The sequence below is a fragment of the Geotrypetes seraphini genome, chromosome 2 (assembly GCF_902459505.1).
Source record: "Geotrypetes seraphini chromosome 2, aGeoSer1.1, whole genome shotgun sequence".
Taxonomy (NCBI): domain Eukaryota; kingdom Metazoa; phylum Chordata; class Amphibia; order Gymnophiona; family Dermophiidae; genus Geotrypetes; species Geotrypetes seraphini.
This window is the reverse complement of record NC_047085.1, coordinates 413,674,199-413,698,654: the sequence shown is the minus strand read 5'-3', so window position 1 is coordinate 413,698,654 and position 24,456 is coordinate 413,674,199. Positions and strand designations below refer to the sequence as shown.

The following is a 24,456-nucleotide window of genomic DNA, read 5'->3' as shown; positions in this document are numbered from 1 at the left end:
GGCATAACATTCGCCACCTTCCAGTCTTCCGGAATCTTTCCCGATTTGATCAACAGATTGGCTATTAGTTCAGCTATAGTCCCTTTCAGTTCCTTGATGACCCTCGGATGGATTCCATCTGGTCCCAGGGATTTATCGCTTTTAAGCCTATCAGTCTGCCTGCATACCTCTTCTAGACTGACCATCAATCCTGTCAATTTCCCATCTTCGTTTCCAGCATATAGCCTGATGGGTTCCGGTATGTTGTGTATATCCTCTTTGGTAAATACAGACGTAAAAAATGTGTTCGGTTTGTCGGCGATGGCTTTGTCCTCCTTTAGCAGTCCTTTATTCCATGGTCATCCAATGATTCCACCGCTTCCTTCGTGGGTCATTTCCCCTTGATTTATTGAAAGAACGGCTTGAAGTTTTTCACCTCCTTGGCTATTTTTTTCTCGTAGTCTCTATTGGCCCCTTTTACCGCCTTATGTACAAATCAGAAACTTTGGAAAATATATAGTCTATTTAATATACAAATAATACTTTATAGTTAATATGAACTATGAAAATTGTTTAGTGAATAATATGGTGGTTATTTTAGGAAAACAACCCAAAATGGGAAAAATAGTAAGGACTCCTAGGTCAAGAGGACTGTATACAATATAGCAGCTGATGCTAAAAACCACGCTACATTTTTGTAAAAGGGGTGTATGTGTGTAAATAAATAAATAGAAAATACAGTAGGAAAAGAACTACAATCGATAGGAAAGAAAATAGGAAAGACAGCTAACATTTCCCAGAATTCTCAGGGTCAGAACCCTATGCTCAGATGGACTTTATAGTTTATGACCCAGAAATATCAAAGAAGAGACAAGTTAATTTAATCATGTATTCCTAATGGTTATAACTAATGGGCTGGATGGACTGTTCAGGTCTATCTGCCATCATTTATTATGTTACTATATACAACAGGGAAAATAGGTGAGATTTTAAAGATATTTTAAAATGTGCCTGATTTGGTTGCTTCTCAGGTAATGGAGGAATTAATTCCATTCTTAGGGGCTGAGAATGAAAATTCCATTTGTCGGGCTGTGTCTAGACAATGCCTGATTGGAGATGGTAAAACTGGTTACAGTACTGTATTGAAAGTGAGTGGAACAAGTAGAGTGGTAGGGCATAAGTAGGTCAGAAAGGTAGCAAGTAATGCCACACAAAAGTACAGTAAAAGTCACAACCAGTGACGAGACAAAAGAGTTTCTCATTTTGTACATTTTGTTATTGGAAAGAAGCTTTCGTTTATGCCTCCTGTGAGTGAGAGAGTGAGAGAGAAATAATGTGGAGTAATCATGACCTCCCAACTTGGAGACCCAGCCAGTAGCTACTAACAAGATTAACGGAGTATAGATGAAGATGTACTACTAAAGGTGTTCCCCAGAGAAGAAAGACGAAACTGATATTTGAAAGATACAAATGAAGAGCACAGTGAAAGTATATGGAGTAAGTGCAAATGAAAGGGATGTCACTGAGCAGCAAGATTTTTCCATTCACAGAAACCAGAAAAACCTATAAAGGACTCAAGGTAAATAAAATGTATGAGATCACCAACATATATTTACTTATTCCTGCTTGCTAGAGTGGATTGTACCCAAGATTTTCACACCCTATATTCAAATGTTATTGTATAATCTGATATAGTAATATTATGCTGAAATACAACATTGACCATCTGTTTATTTAATGGAAGATAAGAGTATACATAATATACCCAGATCTCAGAAGTTAAGCCTCCTCCCACTGAAGAATTAAAATAGATTTAGCTCTGGTGCTGAGTGTTGCCACTGCTCAATAAGAATTGAGACAGATGTAAGGTATATCCTGAGGACTGCTGTAATTTACTAATTTTATTTTTAATAACATTTTGTCACCGTTTGTGTAAGTGCCTGATCCACTTTGCAAAAGTTTTGATGATATAAGTCATAAACTGTAATTTAGCCAATTCTTTGCTATTCTCACTATCTTTGCTTAGATAATTGTTAGTCCTCAGTGTTCTCTCTTGTGAATGTGTCATGGAAAAATTTTATGAGTAATTTGAATTACAGTGCTTTAAAATGCATACTTGTAAATAGAAATCTGTCAAGTTTATTGTGCTATGTTTCTGTGCTTCATCTTTTGTGGTGAGCATTTCTTCACTGGCTTTTCTGTTTTACATCTTGTGATGATGACACAGATGGTAGGGGCTGCAAGAAAGGGATGGTCTGTGGGAAATCTACTGCAGTTCCAGTACTACTGGAATAACAGCTGCAGAGCATAAATCTGGAAGAACCTTTCATATGTTTTGATAGAGGCTTAAAGGCAAGGCTTTCTAATTCACAGGACATTTGCTAATTTGAGCATTGCAACTCCACTTAGAGGAGCCTTTGTTCCTTCTGCTGTTACAGCTGCTTATATTCACTGTGGTAACTGTATTATTGTCACACATGCAGAGAAGCACTGCAACAGAATGGCTTTTGGTTGGACACAGTGGCGTACCAAGGGGAGGGCGGGAGGGTGGTCTGCCCCGGGTGCAGCCTTAGGGGGGGTGCACAGCCGGCCAGGTCCGGAAAATGGTCGATTGCCAAAGCAAAGTGAGTCGATCGCGGAGCCCATCCCGGGCTCCATGATAGACTCACTTTGCCTTGGCGATCGACTATTTTTCGGACCTGGCCGGCTGTGCACCCCCCTAAGGCTGCAGTCGGAGAGGAAGTTCGGGCCAGCCAATCGCTGCCTGGCTGGGCGGAACTTCCTCTCCGATGGCAGAATTATGTGGCGTATTCCACAACCAACCGTCAAATGGTGAAGATTCAGCAAGCCTAACCCCACAAGGGGAAGCCACCCGTCGATGAGGCAAACGGGCACATTTGCCCACCCAGAGAAAGCACTGAACTAGGCGCTCCAATCGCTTCTCATCTTTAGAGGTCAAATAAAGGGGGAGATCCTGAAAAACGTACAACCAACATGGAACAATAAGCATATTGTATAAACTCACTCTGCCCAATAGCGATAAAGGAAGTCCCTGCTATAACTGCAAGCGAGTGCAAGCAACAGCAAATAACTATGATTCCCCAAAGTAAGTCGCAGAAGAAGATAGCGACTCTCCGAAGATTTAACCACAACTTGTACGCCAAGCGGCGAGGACTTATGGACCAACACCGCAATACCCCCATGGTGCCCTGATGAGGATGCAAAATAAACTTCCCCCACTCAGGACCTACGCAACTTAAGATGTTCAGCATCCTTTAGACGGGTTTCCTGCAAACAAGCAATATCTGAGTGATACTGCTGTAAAGCAGTCAAAATTTTGGAACGCTTAATTGGCAAAGTGATGCCCCCCACATCCCAAGAAGTAAGTCTAAAAGGGTACTCAGATACAAGAAAGGAAAAGAAAAAGCAAAGAACAAAGAAACGTACAGTGGAAAACCCCCAGGAGCCCAGCCTCCCCCAGGGCTACAAGTATCGAAACATACACACTGTTGCAACTTACAATGTAGGAATACAAAAGTCAAGCAGAGCACACCCAAAATTGAATGAAGGAGGACCGCCCACCCCCCCCCAACCCAAACCCATCCCAACCTTACCTCCCCCCAAAACTAACCCCCTCACCATCCCATCCTACAAAACTCATTCCACCCCAATGAAGCAGATTGGAATGATGGAGTCGCGTGTAAATGTAACAGGGTCCCCAGATCCCCCCCTCCTAACCCCATGTAGAAACCCAAGCTAAATCCCAAACCAGACACCACAAACAGACCCCTCAATCTCACACCATAAAAAATAAATACAGTCAAACCTCGGTTTACGAGTGCACCGTTTTGCGAGTGTTTTGCAAGACGAGCCAAACATTTGCAAAATTGGCGCCTCAGAAACCGAGTTTGACTCGGTTTACGAGCACCAAACCCCGCAATCCGGCATCCCCTCAGCGATCCGGCATCCCCCCGCTCGCATCCCCCCCCGTGATCCTATATCCCCCCGGAGCACCACAATGACATCGCTTACCCCGATTGGGGACCAGCACCAGCACCAATGCACAGGAGGTGCCGGTGCCCAAAGATCCTCCCTCTTCTGGCCTGGGCTGGGCTGGATGGTGCGGGGGTTCGGGGGGGCGGTTGTTGGGGGGAGGGGGGATGTGTCGAGGGCAGGAGGGCCTGGGATCCCTCCTGTCCATATTGTAGTGGGGGGTGGCGAGTAGGGGGTCTCCGGAGCCAGGAGGGCTTGGGCTCCCTCCTGGCCCGATCGTACTCGGCGGGGGGAGGGCACGATCGCCGGGGCAAGAGGGCTTGGGCTCCCTCTTGCTCCAATATCGTCGGGGGTGCCGTGGCTGCCGCGGGGCAAGAGTGCTTGGGCTCTCTCTTGCCCCGATGTCGTCGGGGGTGCTGCAGCTGCCGCGGGGCAAGAGGGCTTGGGCTCCCTCTTGCCTCGATATCGTTGGGGGTGCCACGGCTGCCGCGGGGCAAGAGGGCTTTGGCTCTCTCTTGCCCCGATGTTGTCGGGAGGTGGGGGGGTTGGTGTGGATTCTGTAACCAGTGTTGTTTTTGACAGACACTGGTTATAAAATCCAGCTTTTAGGCGAAAGACTGGCTCCTCCTTCGCCTAAAAGCCCTTGTGTTGGACGTTTTGGGCTTATGCGTTTTTTTGGTTCATTATGGGGTATAAGTGTAGACGTCGTGGGGGTGTACTTGTAGACGTAGTGGTTGGCTGGGCGTTTAAACAGCTGAATGTAGAGGCAGGCCATTATCAAAACAAGGACGTTTGTTTTGGTTATGGATACTTTCCCTGCTTCTGCTTTCAACGTTTAAGGCCTTAGGCCAAAAAGGGACTTAGTCGGTTTTTTTTTTATTATGCCCCTCCACGTCCTTTTCATACACATAGAACAGAGATACACCCTCGCCCAATATGGAATAATCACAAACTAAAAATAGAAATATGTAAACAAAGGTTAAACTGAACCGCCAAGAAACCAGACTCTGCATACACCACAATACCACAAAAACAGTGACACATGTCCCCTAATACTGTGCAAAATATAAAGACATTAGATGTAAATTTGAAAAAACTGATGCATAACAATCACCACTTTACAAATTAACAAATAAAAATAAAACAAATAATGAGAAATAAGAAAATGCCATTTTATTGGACTAATTCATTTTTCAATTAGCTTTCAGAGCCCAAATCTTTCTTCAGAACAGTACAGTATACTGCTGTTATGGTATCCTGTCCTGACCCGAGGAAGGTGTTTAGTCCAAAAAATTGCCTTATTTCCATTTCCTATTTATAAACTTATATCAATACAGTTACAATACTACTTGATTCTAAGTAAAGCAACAAAAAAATCTTTCTATCTTTTTTCATTTCTGCTTTAATCATCTTCTCTTTGCTCTCTTCTTTCTATATAGCATTTGTCCTCTCTCCCTTTCATGCAACATCTGCCCTCTCTTTGCCCCTTCCACACAGCTTCTGCTCTCTCTCTCTCTCTACCCCTTCCATCTATTGCCTACACTCTCTCTGCCCCTTCCATCTACTGTCCACCCTCTCTCTCTTCCATATGGCATCTTCCCTCTTTCTATGTCCCTTCAATAAACTGTATATCCTGTGTCCCTTGTCTCCTTTGCACATGATTCATTTCAGTTTCACCCCCTCTCCATTTTTTTTCTGTCTTTACCCCCTTTCCTATGCTTTGGCATCTCTCTCTTTCTCTTCTCCTTTCCTTCCTTCTTTCCCACTCCACACCATGGTCTGGTATCTCTATCTCCTACCCTTCCCTCACCCCTTGCCCTGGCATCTCTATCCCTCCATGCTCTGGCACCTCCTCTCCCTGTGGTCTGGCATTTGTCTCCTTAGTTTCCTTCCCTCTCCCCATGCCCTGGCATTTCTCTCCTCTCCTTCCAACTACCCTCCCCCTCCATTATCTGGCATCTCCTCTTCTTCCTTTCACTCCCTCTCTCTTTGCTTCCTTTCCCCTGGTCTTGCATCTGTCTCCTTCCCCCCCCCCCCAATGCTCTGGCATCTCCTTTCCTTTTTTCCTTTCCCTCCCTCCCATGGACTTGGCATATCTGGCTCCTCTCCCTTGTCTTCCTTCTCCCTCCTTCCCTCTCTCTCCCCAATTGGGTGCTGCATTTCTCTCCCTCCCTTCCCTGTGCAGCAGCAGCAGCATTTCTCTCCCCTTGCCTGTGCAGCATTTCTCTCCCCCTTGCCTGTGCAGTATTTCTCCCCCCTTGCCTTTGCAGCATTTCTCCCCGCCTTTGCCTGTGAAGCATTTCTACCCCCCCTTCCCTATGTAGCAGCAACATTTCTACCCCCCCTTCCCTGTGCAGCAGCAACATTTCTCTTCCCTTCCTTCCCTTTCTGGACGGTTCCTTGCTGCAACTGGTTTTCTATTCAAAGCTGCGAGTGTCAACACCTCACGCAATCCCTGGCTGCGTCGGAAGTCTTCTCTCTGACGTCGTGACATCAGAGGGAACGCTTCCGACTCAGCCGTGGATCGCTCAAGGAGCCGACGCCTGCGGCTTTGAGCAGGGGAGCCAACCAGAAGCTAAACAACCACCAGAGGGAGCACAAACTGGGCCGTGGACACCCCTGTTTACAGTTTACTGCTGCTGCTGCTGGTTAAGGAAAGCAGCAGCGGCAGAATATGGAGGGTGGCCAGCTGTGCACCCCTTTGGGGCGTGCACCTGGGGCGGACCTCCCCCCCCTTTAGTACACCATTGGGGAGAGATAAGAAAGGAGAGATACTAAGGTGCTGCAGAGTGAACGCATTTGTAGGACAAAAGAGGAGTTTGAACTATATGCGGAAGCGGATAGGGAACTAATGGAGTGACTTGAGGAGAGGGGTAATGTGTGCACATTGATAGTGGTGGAAAATATGGTATGGAACAGAGTTTTGTATAGATTGAAGGGGAGAAAGATGCTTTAGCAGAAGACCAGTGAGAAGTAATTTGCATTAGTCTAGGCAAGAGGTGTTGAGAGTGTTATATCCACTGTTATACCAGCCATAGACCTGGTGTAACTGCAGGCAGCTTCATGAGGAAGGGAAATTGTAACTTACTGTATTCTGTAAGTGGGAGTTCTTCCCATGCTCCACTCATGTAAATGCCCCCTTACAGTTACATGCTGTGGCACTTGCACCCATCTAACATCCACAGCTTTAAATCACTAATAATGAAAATCTGCCCAATTTTCTGTATGTCTGAATTCCCATTCAGGCACATTTCTTGTCTTTCAAATATTAGTCCATGCTCCACAGTGTTTATTGTGTATCACAATAACATATATTATACCTTTGTTCCTATTATCGAATGCCCAGGTTCTCCACTAACACCTGGTGGCCCAATAGAACCTGGATCCCCCTGCAGAAACAAAACCAGGAAAAAAAATCTTGATATAAGTTTTGTAAAGAAATTATCATTTTGTTTTATTTTTTAAATTTATTTATTTATTTAATTTGATTTCTATTCCATTCTCCCGGGGGCTTGCCCTGTTCCATAAAATGTAACATTAGAAAAAAAAGTTAAGATATATCATTTGACAGCAACTCTGTCATTCTGCCTTTCACTCCATAGGAATGAACCAAAATCTACAGAGGAATAAGAAGTGTTATCATTTGAATGTGATGAACCAAAGTATGTTTCTCCTTCCCTTCTTTGTTGTGTTCTAGGCATTTTGGTTGACTTAAACTCCTTTTATCTTATGATTTTGTTGGCCCTTACCTACTTTTGTATCACTGGTAAGTACTACGATTAATCCCTCCTGTTTCCCCTTGCCTCGTGCTGTATTTCTCATCTGACCTTTTCACCTACATCTCCTATGTTCTCCCTTTTCTCTCTTTCCTATTCTTTTGTGAATGGAGGACTATAGTTAGTGCTCACAAGAAGTGAAGGTTGCAATGTTTCTCTAAGATGTCAGAGACTGTGCAGTTCTACTTCTAACATGCACAAAACTATATTAGGCTATAAGACTTAGCAATGCCTCAGGTTTTATTCAGTTTATGTTATTTGAAACTGATCTTTCTACAAAGAGATTTCTCTTTTTTTCCTTACAATCTAGATTGATTAGACAGACACTTCTCTTAAACAAACCTTTTTCCTTATATTAACATCATACGAGGGACTGCTGATAAGTTCGCAGCCCAACCAAGAAGAGAATGATGTGGAGCCATGAAAATTATAAGTAATTCCACACTTTTCTTGACACTTTTCATTTCAATGATATGAAACAGAGAATGACACGTGGACAAATTTTTCTCTGTCCCCACAGGAACTCATTTTCTCATCCCGACCCTGCGAGTTCTTTTCCTGTCCCTGCCCCATTCCTGCAAGCTCCATCCTCATCTGCACAAGCCTCAAACACTTTAAAATCATAAGTGTTCAAGGCTTGTGTGGTTAAGGCAGAGCTTACAGGAATGGGGCAGGGACAGGGAAATTGAGTTCCTGCAGGGACAGGGCCAAATTTGTTTCCATGTCATTCTCTAATATGAAATGAAAAGTGTCAAGAAAAGAGTGGAAAATAGCTTGTAAGTTTCATGGCTTCACATCATTCTCTACTTGGTTGGACTGAGAACATTTCAGCGGCCCCTCATATGTCACATGAAACTGCCAGGCTAAATATTTCCTACTGTAATATCCAACTTTTCTAAAGAGGAATCTTGTGGCAGTCACTATTCAGTGGAATTAACTGGATTGGAATTGTTCCTTCCTGTTTAAGTACCTCTGACTGGGTCCTTCCAGTGACACTTAACCAGACACTTAACCCCTGGTGGTATTCAAGCAGTGCTGGGGTGGTCTGGGTGTAGAGCACAGGCATTTGGATGTTATCTTGGTACCACCAACATTCTACACCAGTGACCAGATAATTATCCGGGCAAGCTGAGCCACAAAAAAGGCTAGCTTAACCCGCTCAAATAGGTACCTGGCACTGAACATCAATGTTGAATTTCAGTGGTACCTGGATAATATCCAGCGGCCACCAATCAACCAGTGCCAGTTCTAGGGTATGGGCTACTGTGGTCTGAATATTCTCCTGACACCATTCAGCGACTAGACTTCAGGTCAAACTTTCAAACTACTTAAGCTGCTCTCATGGTGGAATGAAGATTCCTATTTACTGTTCTTTAAATCACATCATTCCTGATCATTTGGTCTGTCTGCAGATACCTATTGGAACAAGGAATAGGAACTGCAGGAAACTGAAGAGTTCCTTGTGTTATTTCCTCATTCATCAGCTCACTGGAAGGGGTGGCTCACTGGTAGAGCCAATGCCGCTGCACCCAGAGGTTTTGAGATCAAATCCCAGTGCTCCTCATTATGACCCTGGCCAAGTCCACTTAATCCTCAAGTGCCCACTGCTTTGAATGTCAGCTTTGAAATGCCAAAGACACAAAAGGGCAGTATATAAGTCCCCGTTCCCTTTGAGCTAATATGATAATGGTTCTTGCTAACAAGGTTCAGGACAGAAGACTACCATTGGCCTTGGAGACAATACACTATGCTCTCATAAAAAGATACAAACTATATTGAATACTAAGAGATTAATCTTTAATCCTGAACTTACTACCAAGAATGTCATTGCTTGACTTTACACATTTGCATTCTTGTACCTTGGGTCCAGGCACTCCTCGCAGTGATGGTCCAGGCAAACCAATTGGGCCAGAACTTCCAGGCTCACCCTAATAAAATATATATAGTATTTACATTTTATTAATTTCTTTAAATACTCATAAACAAACTTTATTCCAGTTATTTTTAGCGTGCGCTAGGCGAAAATCTACCGCCTGCTTAAAAGGAGGCAGTAGCAGCTAGCGCACATGGCAATTTAGCACACGCTATTCCATGCATTAAGGCCCTAACGCGCCTTCGTAAAAGAAACCCATAGAGGCTAGTGAATATTGCATCTGTGTAGTAGTATGTGTTTCTCTGCTCCCCCCCCTCCCCCTTTTAATTTTGGAATGATGAGATCTAACTGCACCAAATTTTGCATATGGTAGGCACAGGCGGGGGAGACATTTAACAGTTCTACTTTTCAAAGCTGGTGTTTTTGTAAAAAGCACAGGAGGAGTCAAATTTGTCATCTTTTGTAAACAAATGCATAGAGCAGGGGTTTGAACTGAGTGTATGTCACATTTCCTAACTGTTTCTAAACACATTTAATATTTTCATCCATTCATCAGTTCATAACATATGTATACCTTAGGTCCTGCTGGTCCCTGTAGGCCCGGAAGGCCAGGAAAACCTCTGGATCCTTTTTCACCTTCATCACCCTAATCAAAATAAAGATTCATATTATTTTCTTCATATGTCAAAAAAGTTACTATTTATGTCTTGTACTTCCTAAAGGTATGCTATATAAATCCGCCCCCCCCCCCCCTTTTTTTTTTTTTTTACAAAATTGTGAAAGCGTTTTTTTTAGTTCAGGCCAACACGCTGAGTGCTCTGCACTACTCCCGACACTCATAGAGTTTCTATGAGCATTGGGATCAGTGCAGAGCATTCAGGGTGCCGGCCTGCGCTAAAAATTGCTTCCACGGTTTTGTAAAAGGGGAGGGGATGTAAGTCAGAACCTTTTGAAATGACAAAGAATAGAAATGTTGTTTGTCAAGTATGCATAAAAATTATTTCTTATAAAATCAGATCTTGGTATGTTGCCTAGCCCATTTTAGATGTGTAATTAATAAATGATCACAAATTGTGATTGCTAGATGTTCTTCTCATGGAGTCTATGTGTTCACATGGGCCAACAATGCCACCCACTGTGCTCATTCCAGTACATGATATGAATAGCATAGGCTTTTCAATGTCCTTGTAGGTCTTTTTTTTTCAGTTCAAACTGTTTATTGAGTTTTCAAATTACAGAAAAAGCAAAAATAAAGATGAAAGGTGAATACAATTCATGGTGCAAGTCACATCCATAAACAGAATATACTGAGGGTTGTATGAATAAAAGATAATACTCCAGTACATTATCAAAACACACTGATCCCAATTACATTACTCATGCCCTTGTTGCATTATCTAAGAGAATAACTATTGATGAATCAAGCAAGCAAGTATACAAATGCGTGAAAATGCAAGGGTTATACATTACAATGCATAAGGAGAGGCTTCCATATAGCCAGGAATCTAGGCATGGAATTAGTTCGTTCCGCATATACTTTTTCATATTTCCCTGTAAGGCAGAGAGCATTCCACCACATATGGTAATCTATTTTAGTAAAATCTTTCCAGCAAAACAACACAGTCTGTATAGCCAGAGATAACATAATAGTAATTAAACGAGCCTTATCAGAATGCATGGGTGCAGCGATCGCTTGTGACATTATGATAAGTACAGGATAGGTCAGAGACTCTTTGATGTCTAATATGTCACATATAATATTCCACACTTTATTCCAGTAATCCTTTAAGAGTGAGCATGAAAAAAGTAGGTGCTCCATAGTACCATCAGAGGTAGAGCAGGACCAACATAGAGTGGATATTGAGTGATCTATTCTGTGTGACAATATAGGCGTCCAAATTGCTCTGTGCAAAAGAAAAAAATATGGATTGTAATAGAGAGGCAGAGCGAATGGATTTGAAAAATATTAGCCATAGGGACACCCAATCTATTGCATCAGAAGGTAAGTTGAGGTCGCTACACCATTTCACTTCCAATTCCAAGGGATCAGAAAAGGAAGCTCTTTGTAGTAGATGATACCAGGTAGAAGCTTTAATATTACTATCAGGTAGAGAACGTAAAAATTGACTGTAGACCATCTTTCTGAACTGAGTGTTGCACACAGTGTATTAGTTGAAGCCACCGGAAATATTGAGACCCAGGTAGACCGCAATCAGCCGACAGGTCTGAAAAAGATGCCCATGTATCTTTTGTTCTAAGATCTTTCACCAGGTATATGTCACATTTCTGCCAGTCCGTCCATGAGATAGGTGACTCCGCTATCCTGAACCTATCATTGTTCCATAAAGACAGTATGGTGGAATCCGACCATCGAGACGAGAAAGCAGAATCAGCGCTATCAACCGCTAGTTTATAAGCTACCAGCATCTTATCCAACTTGTCTGATTTGGAGAGAGTGATACCAGCTAAGTATCTAATGCGTCTGTCCCCATATAATGCGCTTTCAACAGAGAGCCACACAGGAGAGTCACAGGTATTGGGCCTATGATAACCTGATGTCCACTGTTTCAGGATGAAGGCATGATGGTAATGTATAAAACTAGGTAAGTTCACTCCACCCAATATACGAGGTGCTTTTAACTTGGCTAGAGCAATACGCGGCTGCTTGTTTTTCCACAGGAATTTAGTTAGCAGAGAATCCACTTGTTTGTAGAAGGTGAGTGGTAAATGAAAGGGTAACATAGATAAGATATAATTAAACTTGGGAGCAATCATCATTTTGATCGTTTCCACTCTACCCCACCACGTCAGTGTGAGCGGGGACCATTTGGAGATGGAGGATTTGACAATGTCTAATATGTGTTCCACATTGAGGAGAACGGTTTCTTCAATACTCGGGCCAAACAGCACTCCCAGGTATTTTATGGATGTAGCTGACCATTTCATTCCATAAGTATTTATGTCAGATTCCACTGCCGGGCAATTAAGAGGCATCACTTCAGTTTTACTCATGTTGAGTTTGTACCCAGAGACTTTCGCATAACGTGCTATGTCCGATAGTAGAAACGGAAAAGATGCAGGTGTTATATATAGTAAAATATCATCTGCATATGCAGAGAGTTTAATATCTTGCTCATGTTCTTGAAGTCTGAAACCAACAATGTCAGGATTGTTATGTATGGTCTGTATCAGTGGTTCCAGTGCAAGATTAAATAGTAATGGGGATAAAGGGCATCCCTGTCTGGTGCCCCTATTAGGATAGAAAGCATCAGATAATGTACCATTAATAAACGTTCTGGTGGTGGGCTTTGAGTAGAGTACCTTTATTTTAGTAATGAAATCCTCCGAGAAGCCAAACCAGAGTAAAGTGTTGAAAAGAAAAGGCCATTCAATGCGATCGAAGGCTTTCTCTGCATCCAATCCAACCGCTAGCAATTCTTTTTTCTGTAGTTGTGCTTGAGCTATGACATGTGAGAATGTTTGAGTATTGTCACTAGATGACCGGCCGTTGACAAAACCACTTTGAGTTGAGGGTATTAGTTTAGTTATGACTCGTTGCAATCTATTTGATAGTAGTTTAGCATATATTTTTGTGTCCACGTTTATTAAAGAAAGTGGTCTGTAGTTGGCAAGATGACGCGGATCTTTACCAGGTTTTGGCAGCACAATTATGGTAGCTTCGGTGAAAGAGCCAGCGACCTCACCTGAAGAAATAAGATGTTCAAGAAAAGGAAGGTAAAACGGGATCAAGATCTCTTGAAATGCCTTATAAAACTCGACCGTCAGGCCGTCCGGTCCAGGTGATTTCTTAAGAGCCATTGATTGAATAACCAGGGATATTTCAGACGGTGAGATCCTCTCATTTAGCTGTTCATTATCAATCTCATCCAAGGTGGTGTGAGGAATATTTGCCAGGAACTCGGAAATCAGTTGAGGACTACTTGATTCAGCAGTGTATAGTGATTTGTAGAATGTCATAAATGCTTGGGAGATGGCCTTAGGTCCGGTGACTTCAACTCCTGATTCCCTTTTGATGGAGGCGATGTTAGATTTTGCCTCACGTCTTTTAAGAAGATTAGCCAATAAATGGCCACATTTATTATTCTCAGCAAAGTAAGATGCAGATTGTTGAAATATCGCATGTGAGGCCTTATTACTTAAAATTGAGTTGTAGCGGAAGCGTGTTCTGTTCAATCTTAGCAGGAGGTCTATGTCCCAAGGAGTTTGTTGGTGTTGAGATTCTAGGCTTCTAATTTCGTCTTCCAGTTTTTGTTGATCTTCTTTCAATTTTTTACTTTTATGGGCAGAATAGGTTATTATGATACCTCTAATGAAAGCTTTATAAGCATCCCAACAGCAAGACCAGGAAGTTTGTGCAGGAGTATTAAGCTGGAAATATTCTTGTGTTTAGACCTTATCAATTCACAAAACTGTTCATCTTGTAGAAGAGCATTGTTGAAACGCCATTGCCGAGTTTTCTGAGAAGAAACGTTGCCTTTTAATTGAATTGTAATGGCCGCATGATCTGAAATAGTGATTGGTAGAATGGATGCATCCATGATGGAAGAACACAAAGATTTGCTCACAAGAAAAAAATCAATCCTCGAGTACGAGGAATGGGGGGGAGAGAAGAAGGTGAAGGCCTCTGTGTCAGGATGTAGGTGTCTCCATATATCCAAAAGGTGAACATCAGTTATGAGATCCTGTAAGGCAAACCAAGCTTTGGTTTTCTTATATGTGCAGTTTGATTTTCTATCTATACTAGGATTCAAAACCAGATTGTAGTCGCCCGTGACAACCATATTGGCCATGGATTCATCCAGAAGAGATTCATACACAGAATGGAAAAAATCTGGTTTATCCAAATTCGGACCATACAAATTGAATAAACAATATATCTCATCTGCGCTATTAATTGTGACTTTGACCCAGCGACCATTGAGATCATTTGAGGAGGAAATGATGGAAATATTACTGGATCTCCGAATCAAAGTAATAACTCCACCCTTTCTATCAATGGCAGGAGAATAATAATGGGGGCAAGGCCCATGGGAGAGAAACCTTGGCTGAAGCAAAAGCATCTAGGTGGGACTCCTGTAACATTATTACATCCGGTTTAAGATTATCAAGGTATGTTAAAACTTTTTTCAACTTAATTTTGTTATTAAGACCCTTTGCATTTAAAGATATAATTTTAAGAGACATTGCGATTATGAAAAAGACATATGAGCATGAGACAATGATAAGCAGATGTAAAAAGCGACCAGCAATACAAGCTTATTATGTGAGACCAGGAGTGAGAAAGGAACCACATCAGTATATGACTCATAAAAAAAAAAATAAAAACCAAAACCAGTAAAAAGCACCCTGAACTGAGAAGAGTGACAAAACAGTCACTGCTATGTAATAACCATGTGAGTGTAGCTGAGGGAGCCATAACGTCAGGCAGATCCCACGTGCCCTCATTAGTGTCAAAATTCAACATACAAACAGTTGTTAACAACATAACATTGCGCTGGCAAGAGCTAATAGCATCACATTAATCTCATATAATATAGTAAAAGGCTGTAGTGTGTAATGCAAACAGAATATCATCATTTAATACAGCAACATATGATAAACCATATTGTCAGACATTCAAACCTGATTGATTGGGGTAGGTGAACGCAGTTCAATAAATGAAGCCAGCTCTTCCGGGTTAATGAAGTCCTTGGTTGTATTATTCAGTGTTACTCTCATGCGAGCCGGGTAAAGTAAGCCAAATCTCGCATTTAGAGATTTCAACTGTGGTCTGTAGGAAAGAAGCAGCTTGCGTCGGCGTGCAGTAGTTTTACTCAGGTCAGGGACAAATAGGATGGTGGAACCCTCATGCTTGATTGGAGCCCTGATCTTAGCCCGCTGCATAATCTCCAAAACGTGTTGGTATCTGAGCAGCTTGAGAACAACCGGTCTGGGACGACGGTCTCCGGTGGAAGAGGAGGGTACCTTGTGGGCTCTCTCAATTTCAAATTCTCTATGGAAAGTAAGGTCAAGGAGCCGAGGAATTAAGAGCTTCTAGATTTTTAATAAGCTCACCATCTCGGCCATTCTCCGGGAGCCCCAATATGCGAATGTTACACCTTCGAGACCGGTCATTACTATCTTCCAGGACTCTTTCTAATGCAGCTATGCAGGTGGCCTGTTTCCTGAGATCAGCCAGTTGCACAGTGCTAGCCTCCATCTTGGATTCCAATGTGCTCACATGTGTTTGGAGCTGAGCAAAATCTTCTGCCATACCTGTTATTTTTTCATTGATTTCATCTGTAGAAGCCTTTGTTTCTGTTACCAGCTCTTTGAGCTCTCTTAGCTCTGCCAGGATTTCACGGTCCGAATCGCCGGTGGAAGGTGGGAGCGGTGCCTTTGAAGGGGAAAGCGGCTCAGGCTTGTGCCGTTTCCCGACTTTTTTATCCAACATCCGGCGGTTGTTTCTGGGTCGGCAACCCGCGATTCAGATCAGTGAAACCTGCTGATTCTTCAGCCGCGCTCCGCTGCGACTCGGTATTGATTTTTTAAGAACTGTTTGCCGAAGTGTGAGGAGCAGCGCGGGAGCACGGAAATCAAGCCGCCATTTCGCTCGGGCTCAGCCAAGCCCCCCGTCCTTGTAGGTCTTTGAAAAATACCATCTGACAATTGTACTAACTTATATTTTCATGACTAAAAACATCTGTTCCAAATGTATGCAAAATTACAAAAATTTATTCCTTTCTGCTTGTGGAGGCACTTCATTTATTCATGTGTACAATATAATGCATTCAGAATCCTTTTTACTAAAGCTTAGCATATACTAATGAACATTAGTGAGTGCAAAATGCTGCACATTCTGTTTTATATTTATGAGCCATGTGGGCGCATTAATGTCCATTAGCACATGTCAAGCTTTGGTAAAAGGGTCCCTCAATTAACAGCAAAGATTTCCCTGAATGAATATATATTTATTTATTCAAACATTTGTGGGCGATTCACAGAAATATCATGGCAATATAATAATAAAATAATAATAATAAAATGTATTTATTACCCGCTATATCTTGAGAGTTCAAAGCGGTTTACATCAAGAAGATCTGCCAGATGCCGATGAAATACATAGAGAAATTGTCTATCAAATAACTAAAATTTCTTATACAAATTTATCCTATAGATAAATCTTCACAGATCTTCTAAACATTTGATAAGAACATAAGAACAAAAAAAATTACCACTGCTGGGTCAGACTAGTGGTCCATCGTGCCCAGCAGTTCGCTCACGCGGCGGACCTTAGGTCAAAGACCAGTGCCCTAACTGAGACTAGCCTTACCTGCATACGTTCTGGTTCAGCAGGAACTTGTCTAACTTTGTCTTGAATCCCTGGAGGGTGTTTTCCCCTATAATAGCATTTCTCTATGTTAAAACTCATTTGCCACTTTTTTGCCCACTCTTCCAGTCTCGTTAGGTCCCTTTGTAGGTCTTCACAGTCTTCCGTGGTTCTAACCCTGCCGCAGAGTTTGGTGTCATCAGCAAATTTAATAACCTCACATTTCGTCCCCGTCTCTAGGTCGTTAATAAATATATTGAACAGGAGCGGTCCCAGCACCGATCCCTGTGGAACTCCGCTCGTGACCCATTGCCAGTCTGAGTAATGGCCCTTTACTCCAACCCTCTGTTTCCTGCCTGCCAGCCAGTGTTTGATCCATCGGTGGATATCCCCTTGCACCCCGTGGTTCAACAGCTTCTTGAGTAGTCGTTCGTGAGGTACCTTGTCAAAGGCTTTTTGGAAGTCAAGGTAAATGATGACTTTATCCATCTGCTGTTTATTCCCTCAAAGAAGTACAGTAGGTTCGTGAGGCATGACCTTCCCTTGCAGAAGCCATGCTGGCTTGCCTTCAGTTGATTGTGTCCTTAACCAGTGCTTCCATCATCTTTCCCGGAATCGAGGTCAAACTCACCGGCCTGTAGTTTCCCGGGTCACCCCTTGATCCCTTCTTAAAGATGGGACGTTTGCTATTTTCCAGTCCTCTGGGATCTTCCCAGTTTTTAAGGATAGGTTACATATTTGGCGAAGTGTTTCCGCTATTTCGTTTCTCAGTTCTTTTAGTACCCTTGGGTGGATGCCGTCTGGACCAGGTGATTTGTCGCTCTTCAGTCTGTCTACCTGTCGGAGGACATCCTCTCGGCTTACCTCTAGTTGGACTAGCTTTTCATCATGGTCTCCGTTTATGATCTCCTCGGGTTCTGGGATATTGGATGTGTCCTCTCTCGTGAAGACTGACGAGAAGAACTTGTTTAACCTGTCAGCTATCTCTTTTTCCTCCTTTACCACTCCCTTCCTGTCTCCATTGTCCAATGGTCCCACTTCCTTCTTGGCTGGTTGTTTCCCCTTCACATACCTGAAGAATGGTTTAAAGTTTCTTGCTTCCCCCGCCAGTCTCTCCTCATATTCTCTTTTTGCTTTTCTAACTACTCGGTGACAGCCTTTTTGTTGCCTTTTGTGCTCCTTCTGGTTGTCCTTTGTTGGGTCCTTTTTCCATTTTCTGAAAGATGTTTTCTTGTCCTTTATCACCTTTTTCACTGCATTTGTTATCCACGCCGGGTTTTTTGTTCGGCACCCTTTCTTAAACCTGGGGACGTACAGGTTTTGTGCTTCGTGCACCGTGCTCTTGAGTAGGGCCCAGGCTTCCTTTACGGTCTCCATCTTCCCTGAGCTGTTGCTGAGCTTCTTTCCCACCATTTTCCTCATAATTTCCTTTTCTAAAATTGAGTGCTGTCGTTGTGGTTCTTTTCACCTTTGATGTTCTTATTTTTAGCTTGCACTGGATCATGTTGTGATCGCTGTTTCCTAGTGGCTCTAGTACTACCACCTTCTTTGCGGGTCCCCCTAGCCCGTTGAGGATTAGGTCAAGAGTGGCATCTCCTCGTGTTGGTTCCATGATACAGTCCTTCACCGCTTCCAGGAATTTTGTTTCTCTCGTGCAATTTGAGTGTCCAATGCTCCAGTCTATTCCAGGGTAGTTGAAATCCCCCATTACCACCACACTTCCACTTTTGCATAACTGCCTCAGTTCAGCCTCCAGGTCCTGGTCGTTTGCTTCCGGTTGTCCTGGTGGGCGATAGTACAGTCCCAGTTTTATGTCTGCTCCATTTCCTCCTGTCAGCTTAACCCATAGTGATTCCAAGCCGTCCGCCCTTACTGTTGTTTCCATCCTGGTTCAAGGGATGGAGTCCTTTATATATAGCGCTATTCCTCCACCCTTCTTGTGTGTCCTGTCCCTCCTATAGAGTTTGTACCCTGGTAGGACCACATCCCATTTGTTGTCTTCGGACCACCATGTTTCTGTGACTCCAATTATGTCTAGGTCCTCCTTACTGGCTATAAATTCTAGCTCTCCCATTTTGGTCCTTAGGCTCCTAGCATTTGTGTATAGGCAAATTAAGTCCCGGCTGTTAACCTTCTCTGTTGGTTTCCCTCGTGGTTTGGTGCTCCTGCCGACCCCTTCATGGGCTGCCAGTCCCCAAGCCTTCGTTATTTGTGCTGCTCTATATTTGACTGATATGCATAACTCTTGTTTTCTAGCTCATATGCTTGTTCATTCACTTTATGTCAAAAAATTTCAATAAACAAACCTTGACTTTAAAAAAACAGTGCCTTTGATGCACGTACTGTAAATGGCTTATAGAATTGCCCCAAAATATTTTTTATCTTAACTTGTGCGTACTGGACTTCAGCATAAGGTCAGTCTTCTGTCTTGTGCTCATGAAGGCAAGAGACTGAAGCAAATGCTTTGCGGGCACTCACTGTTGGGGCTAATTTCATTACAGTACTTCTGTGCCTACCTGTGTTATGATTTTTCAAAGGGAAATTATGAGGATAGTTTCCCTTTGAAAATTTACTATATACCATATTTTTCGCTCCATAAGACACACTTTTTTCCCCCCAAAAAAGTGGGTGGAAATAAGGGTGCGTCTTATAGAGTGAATATACCCAGCCGCAGAGAGAATTGCACCCTCCCGGGTCCCTGGACACTGCCCTCATGCGCTGCGGCTCTGTTGGTGTCTGGGTGAATGAGTGAGGACGGGGTGAGGAGGCAGAGAGGGTGGCACTGAGCCCTCAAAGCTGACCTCACCCTCCGTCTGCGATGAGCTCGGAGGAGAGCGCAGGCATTGCCACAGATGCAACCGTCAGGGTGAGGAAGCCAGGATGATGACGCTGAGCCCTCGCAGCTGACCTCGCCCTCCATCCGTGAAGAGCTTGGAGGAGAGCGCAGGCACCGCTGCAGACGCAACCGCTGGCCTCTATTAAGAACTTTTGGGGCAGCGAACTGGGACTGCGACTGTTCCCCTGCTCAGGGAGGAGGCGGAACCCAAGGACGAAGAACCGCCGACACCTGCAGCCGATGGAGCCGGCGACAGGGGCAGCAGCATTCACCAGCCAAAGCAGCGCACCAATGCCAGAGCCCCCAAAGCCGACTCAGGCTCCGTCTGCAGCAGCGACAACATCAGCCCAACCCCCATGTGTAAGATCTGCTTCCAGGGAGCTGAGCAGTTACATACACAACCCCTCTGCTGTTTTTGCTTCATGACTGCTTTTTGCTTACCGGTATATTTTTCCTATTAAGAAAGAGAATGTTGGGTTATGTGGTCTTTTTCTGAGTTAGGGATGGGTCGCAGGATGGGTTGTTTATTCTTTTGGGTGTTTTGGTTGGCTGGTTGTTGGGGGGGGGGCTGTTACCCATGAATGTTGAGCTGGCCTGGCTATCACTGTTGGGGGGTGGGGGGGCGGAGGTTGTTTGTGGTAGATCTCTGGACCAGTGTTGGCAGTCGGGATCAGGAGATTATAAGAATCCAGATTCCCGGGTTCCTCATTTATGACTGTGAACTATGTCCTTTTGGGTCTATGGTATTTTGGCATGTGTACCGTATGGGTATGGGGAGGGGGATTGTTGGTGGGGTTGGTTTTGTGATGTATTTGTTACTTGTTTGTTGGATTTTTGTGTGCTATATTAAATTCAATAAACTGTTTCAACAATGAGAGAATGGGTGCGTGGGGTGGGGGGGGTGTAACAAGCTGTGCATTAAAGATAAGGTTATCCTTTATGTTACCAATTGCTGATTCTGCAGCATATATATGTGTCTGTGGGCACAATGCAGGGACGTGTGTTGTACAATGTTAAGTTCAAAGTTATGCTCACCAAGATTTCAGTGTGGCTATGTACTATTACGCTCACATTCCACGTTTTTCCCACAACCCAATAATCCTCACTACTTATAAGGTCCTCACAGAACTTGATGCATGCCTTGACATCCCATGCATCTCATACCTTGACATCCCAAGCTTAAATAAATAATTTAGTCCTGGTTCAAAAATTAGCTGATACCAGGAACAGCAGAATGCCAACTGTTCCTAGTATCAGCTAATTTATTTAAGTTTAAAAGCTGGATTTCTATTAAGTATAAGCTAATAAAAATAATATAGCTACTTAGTGGTGTACAAGCCTATGAGGAAACATCAGCGGTAAAAAGCACCTTAAATTGATATCTTGTATATCTGGAGTACCACATCTGATGGCTCTGTAAACACTACTTGAGAATTGTTTGGATGTCAGTGAAATTACTCTACTACAAAGCTCTGTGAAGAATATTTTCAGCTTATAAATGGAGTGATTTGCATATTTCTGTGAAATCTGGTATTATAGCAAATCTCAAAATCACTTCAGCTGGTTTAAGTGATGGGTTTTCAATATATGCAGTTATCTCACGCATATTCATAGTGGATATAATTAAAACCAAATTGACTGTGGGATCTCCAGAACAGGTTTGGGAAGCCCTGTTTTGGTTACATTTAGCTGCATCGCAAAGTACAGTTTTCATCCCAGGAGATCTTAGCTGGCTAGATAGATCCCTTTGACCCTCTGAAAATCGCCCTCCCCATACCGGTTGACATCGAGTTTAGAAAATGTCATTGCATTCTTTTTTTGTGCTGATGCAGCTGCAATTTTATTCGTACAGTACCTTGGGACCAATTTCTCCTTTCCCAGAAGGTCCCTCTGGGCCTCGGATACCTTGAAGTCCTTGCTCCCCCTATGTCAAAAACAAAAGAGGATGTATTCATTCTCAGTTTCACTGTAGTAGGATTTACCAATTAGAGTTGTTAATTACTCATTGAACGATTTACTCAATGAATTATGTTCTTAAGATAAAATTGAGCAACTTACAATGCACTGAATTCAAATAATAATAATAAGTACCGTACATCCATACAGAAAGTTCCTAAAGTTGCTTGGTTTTATATTGTAAAAAATGAGGTCGCTATTTTCAAAGACATGGTAAAAGTGTCTAAAAGAGGGCAGGATTTGAAGTATTCCAAAGGCAACATCAATTAGACATATAAATTAGACTTACAAATCTAAGCAATAATATTCAGCCACATAGAGGGCAATTCTATGTGTTCATTTTTAGCCAACAGTGGTCATCGTTTCACGGTGCAACAAACCCTTTCTTCAAGGCTGCAAAACTGCAAAACTGTGTGTGGTTTCCTACCTGCCTCACAGAGCCCTGAAGAAACAGTTTGTTATACCGTGAAATGATGGAAAATGAGCACAGGCTGAAGCAAGTTACAAGGCAAAGCATGAAGCAAGTTACAAGGCAAAGCATCGTGAAAACTGATCCTTAATGGAACTTCATTAAGATGAACTTCAAACCGTAAGGTGTACAATATTTCAGACCCCTTTTGACACTCTTCGCAGCAAATGTTACAAAGTTTATAGATCCTCAGAAGTAGAGGTCTGCACGGGAACGGGGATCGCGGGGATCCCGCGGGTCCCGCGGGGATCCCGCGGGTTCCCCCCCTGGCCCACGGGACTCCCACGGGGACGCCCCCTGGCCCACGGGACTCCCACGGGGATGCCCCCCTGACCCACGGGACTCCCACGGGGACGCCCCCTTGCCCACGGGACTCCCACGGGGATGAAAACAACCTACCTAAATTCTGGCGATGCAAGCATGCAGTTTACAAGTCTGGCGTCGCGTCGAGAAATAGCCATGTTGAGCAGTGAGCTCAGCACGTACACAGATGAAAGCCTTGCTTGCTGATTGGTCCGGCGGCCCCGCCCCACCGTGCCGCCGGACCAATCAGCAAGCAAGGCTTTCATCTGTGTACGTGCTGAGCTCACTGCTCAGCATGGCTATTTCCCGACGCGGGCATTAGGCTGTTTTTTGTCATTTCGGGTGGGGGATGGCAGCGGCAGCAGCAGCCTGAAAAAGAAATCATCCTGGCCGGGTTCGGTGTCATGCTCCGGAGCTTCTACAGCCTTCCTATCTCCCTCTCCCTTCTACCTGCGGCTCTCTTCGGCAACAACGATCGACACAAGCTTCTGGCGTCGGGGCCTACCCTCTGCGAGTCCCGCTTGTTTCAACTTCCTTTTTCCACAAAGGCGGGACTCGTAGAGGGAAGGCCTCGATGTCGGCAGCTTGTCTTGATCACCGCTGCTGACGAGTTGCTTAAGAGAGCCGCGGAGCAGGGGGGTGTTGCCAGGTGCAGGTAGAAGGGAGAGGGCCAGATGCAGGACTCGTGGGTGAGGGAGGAGAAGAGAGAGGGGAGGGAAACAAAAGGAAATATTTCATACTGGGCTGGGCCGGAGTGGAGGGAGGGTGGAAAGATTCTGGCTACAGGGTGCATTAACAAAGGAAAAGGAGGGGAAGCTGAAAATGGAGATAGTGACACAAAGAAGAGAAAGAGTAAGCAGGACCTACTGAATAGAGATACAGAGGGGACATGAAGAGGAGGTGAAATAGAGACATAGAAGTAATGCTGAAAAAGTGTGGGGGGGGGGAGATAAAGACATTGAAAGGGCAAATGGTGAACATGGGGTAAAGACAAGGACAGAGACAAATGAAGATTCTGAAAAAGTGGTGAGATAGGGATATAGGTGAGATGGACACAAAGAAGGGTGATGCTGGAAAATAGGTGGAATGGTAATTCTGACAGACACAGAAGGGAAATGCTGGATCAAGGAGAGATGGGGCTCAGGCTGGATGGAATGAGGAGAAATGCCTTGTTGGCCCGGAACTTCCTCTCCTACGTCAGAATTGACGTCAGGGAGCGGAATGCTGGTCAGCGCGATGCTTCTGCAGGGAAAGCTTGGGACAGCGGTGGCTTGGGGACTATTCCCCGATGGCGGTGGCAGCAAACCGAGTGGCTTGGGGGAGGGCACGGAGAAAGAAAGAAAGGGGGCAGACAGAGAGACAGAAAGAAGGGGGAACAGGGAGACAGAAAGAAAAAGTTGGGGGAGAGAATGAGGTCTGGAGGAGAGGAAACATACAGGAGGCTGAAAGAAAGGAAGAAAGATTGGATGCACAGTCAGAAGAAGAAAGTGCAACCAGAGACTCATGAAATCACCAAACAGCAAAGATAGGAAAAATGATTTTATTTTCAATTTAGTGATCAAAATGTGTCTGTTTTGAGAATTTATATCTGCTGTCTATATTTTGCACTATGGCTCCCTTTTACTAAACCGCAATATTGTTTTTTAGCGCAGGGAGCCTATGAGCATTGAGAGCAGCGCGAGGCATTCAGCGTAACTCCCTGTGCTAAAACCTACTATTGTGGTTTAGTAAAAAGGGAGGGGGTGTATTTGTCTATTTTTGTATTTTGTTACCGAGGTGACATTGCATAGAGTCATCTGCCTTGGGAAATGTATATGGCAGATATCTTTGTTTTGTGTTCAAAAGAAAAGGAAATGCATTTCTGGTTTTATTTCTACAGTGTTGAAGTACTTGTTGGCCCTTGCTGTGACTGGTGGGGATCCCCAAGCACCGCCAGCAGAG

General features: G+C 43.8%; 1 protein-coding gene across 1 annotated transcript in view; it reads right to left on the bottom strand.

Moving 5' to 3' along the window:
* Window positions 1-24,456, bottom strand: part of COL28A1 (collagen type XXVIII alpha 1 chain) — a 312,775-nt gene that overhangs the window by 104,754 nt on the left and 183,565 nt on the right. Inside the window, exons 20-23 of the mRNA XM_033931029.1 lie at window positions 21,643-21,711; window positions 10,196-10,267; window positions 9,608-9,676; window positions 7,293-7,361 (exon numbers count right to left, since the gene is read on the bottom strand). Coding sequence (XP_033786920.1) covers window positions 7,293-7,361; window positions 9,608-9,676; window positions 10,196-10,267; window positions 21,643-21,711 — 279 coding nt within the window. The remainder of the gene's footprint in view (window positions 1-7,292; window positions 7,362-9,607; window positions 9,677-10,195; window positions 10,268-21,642; window positions 21,712-24,456) is intronic.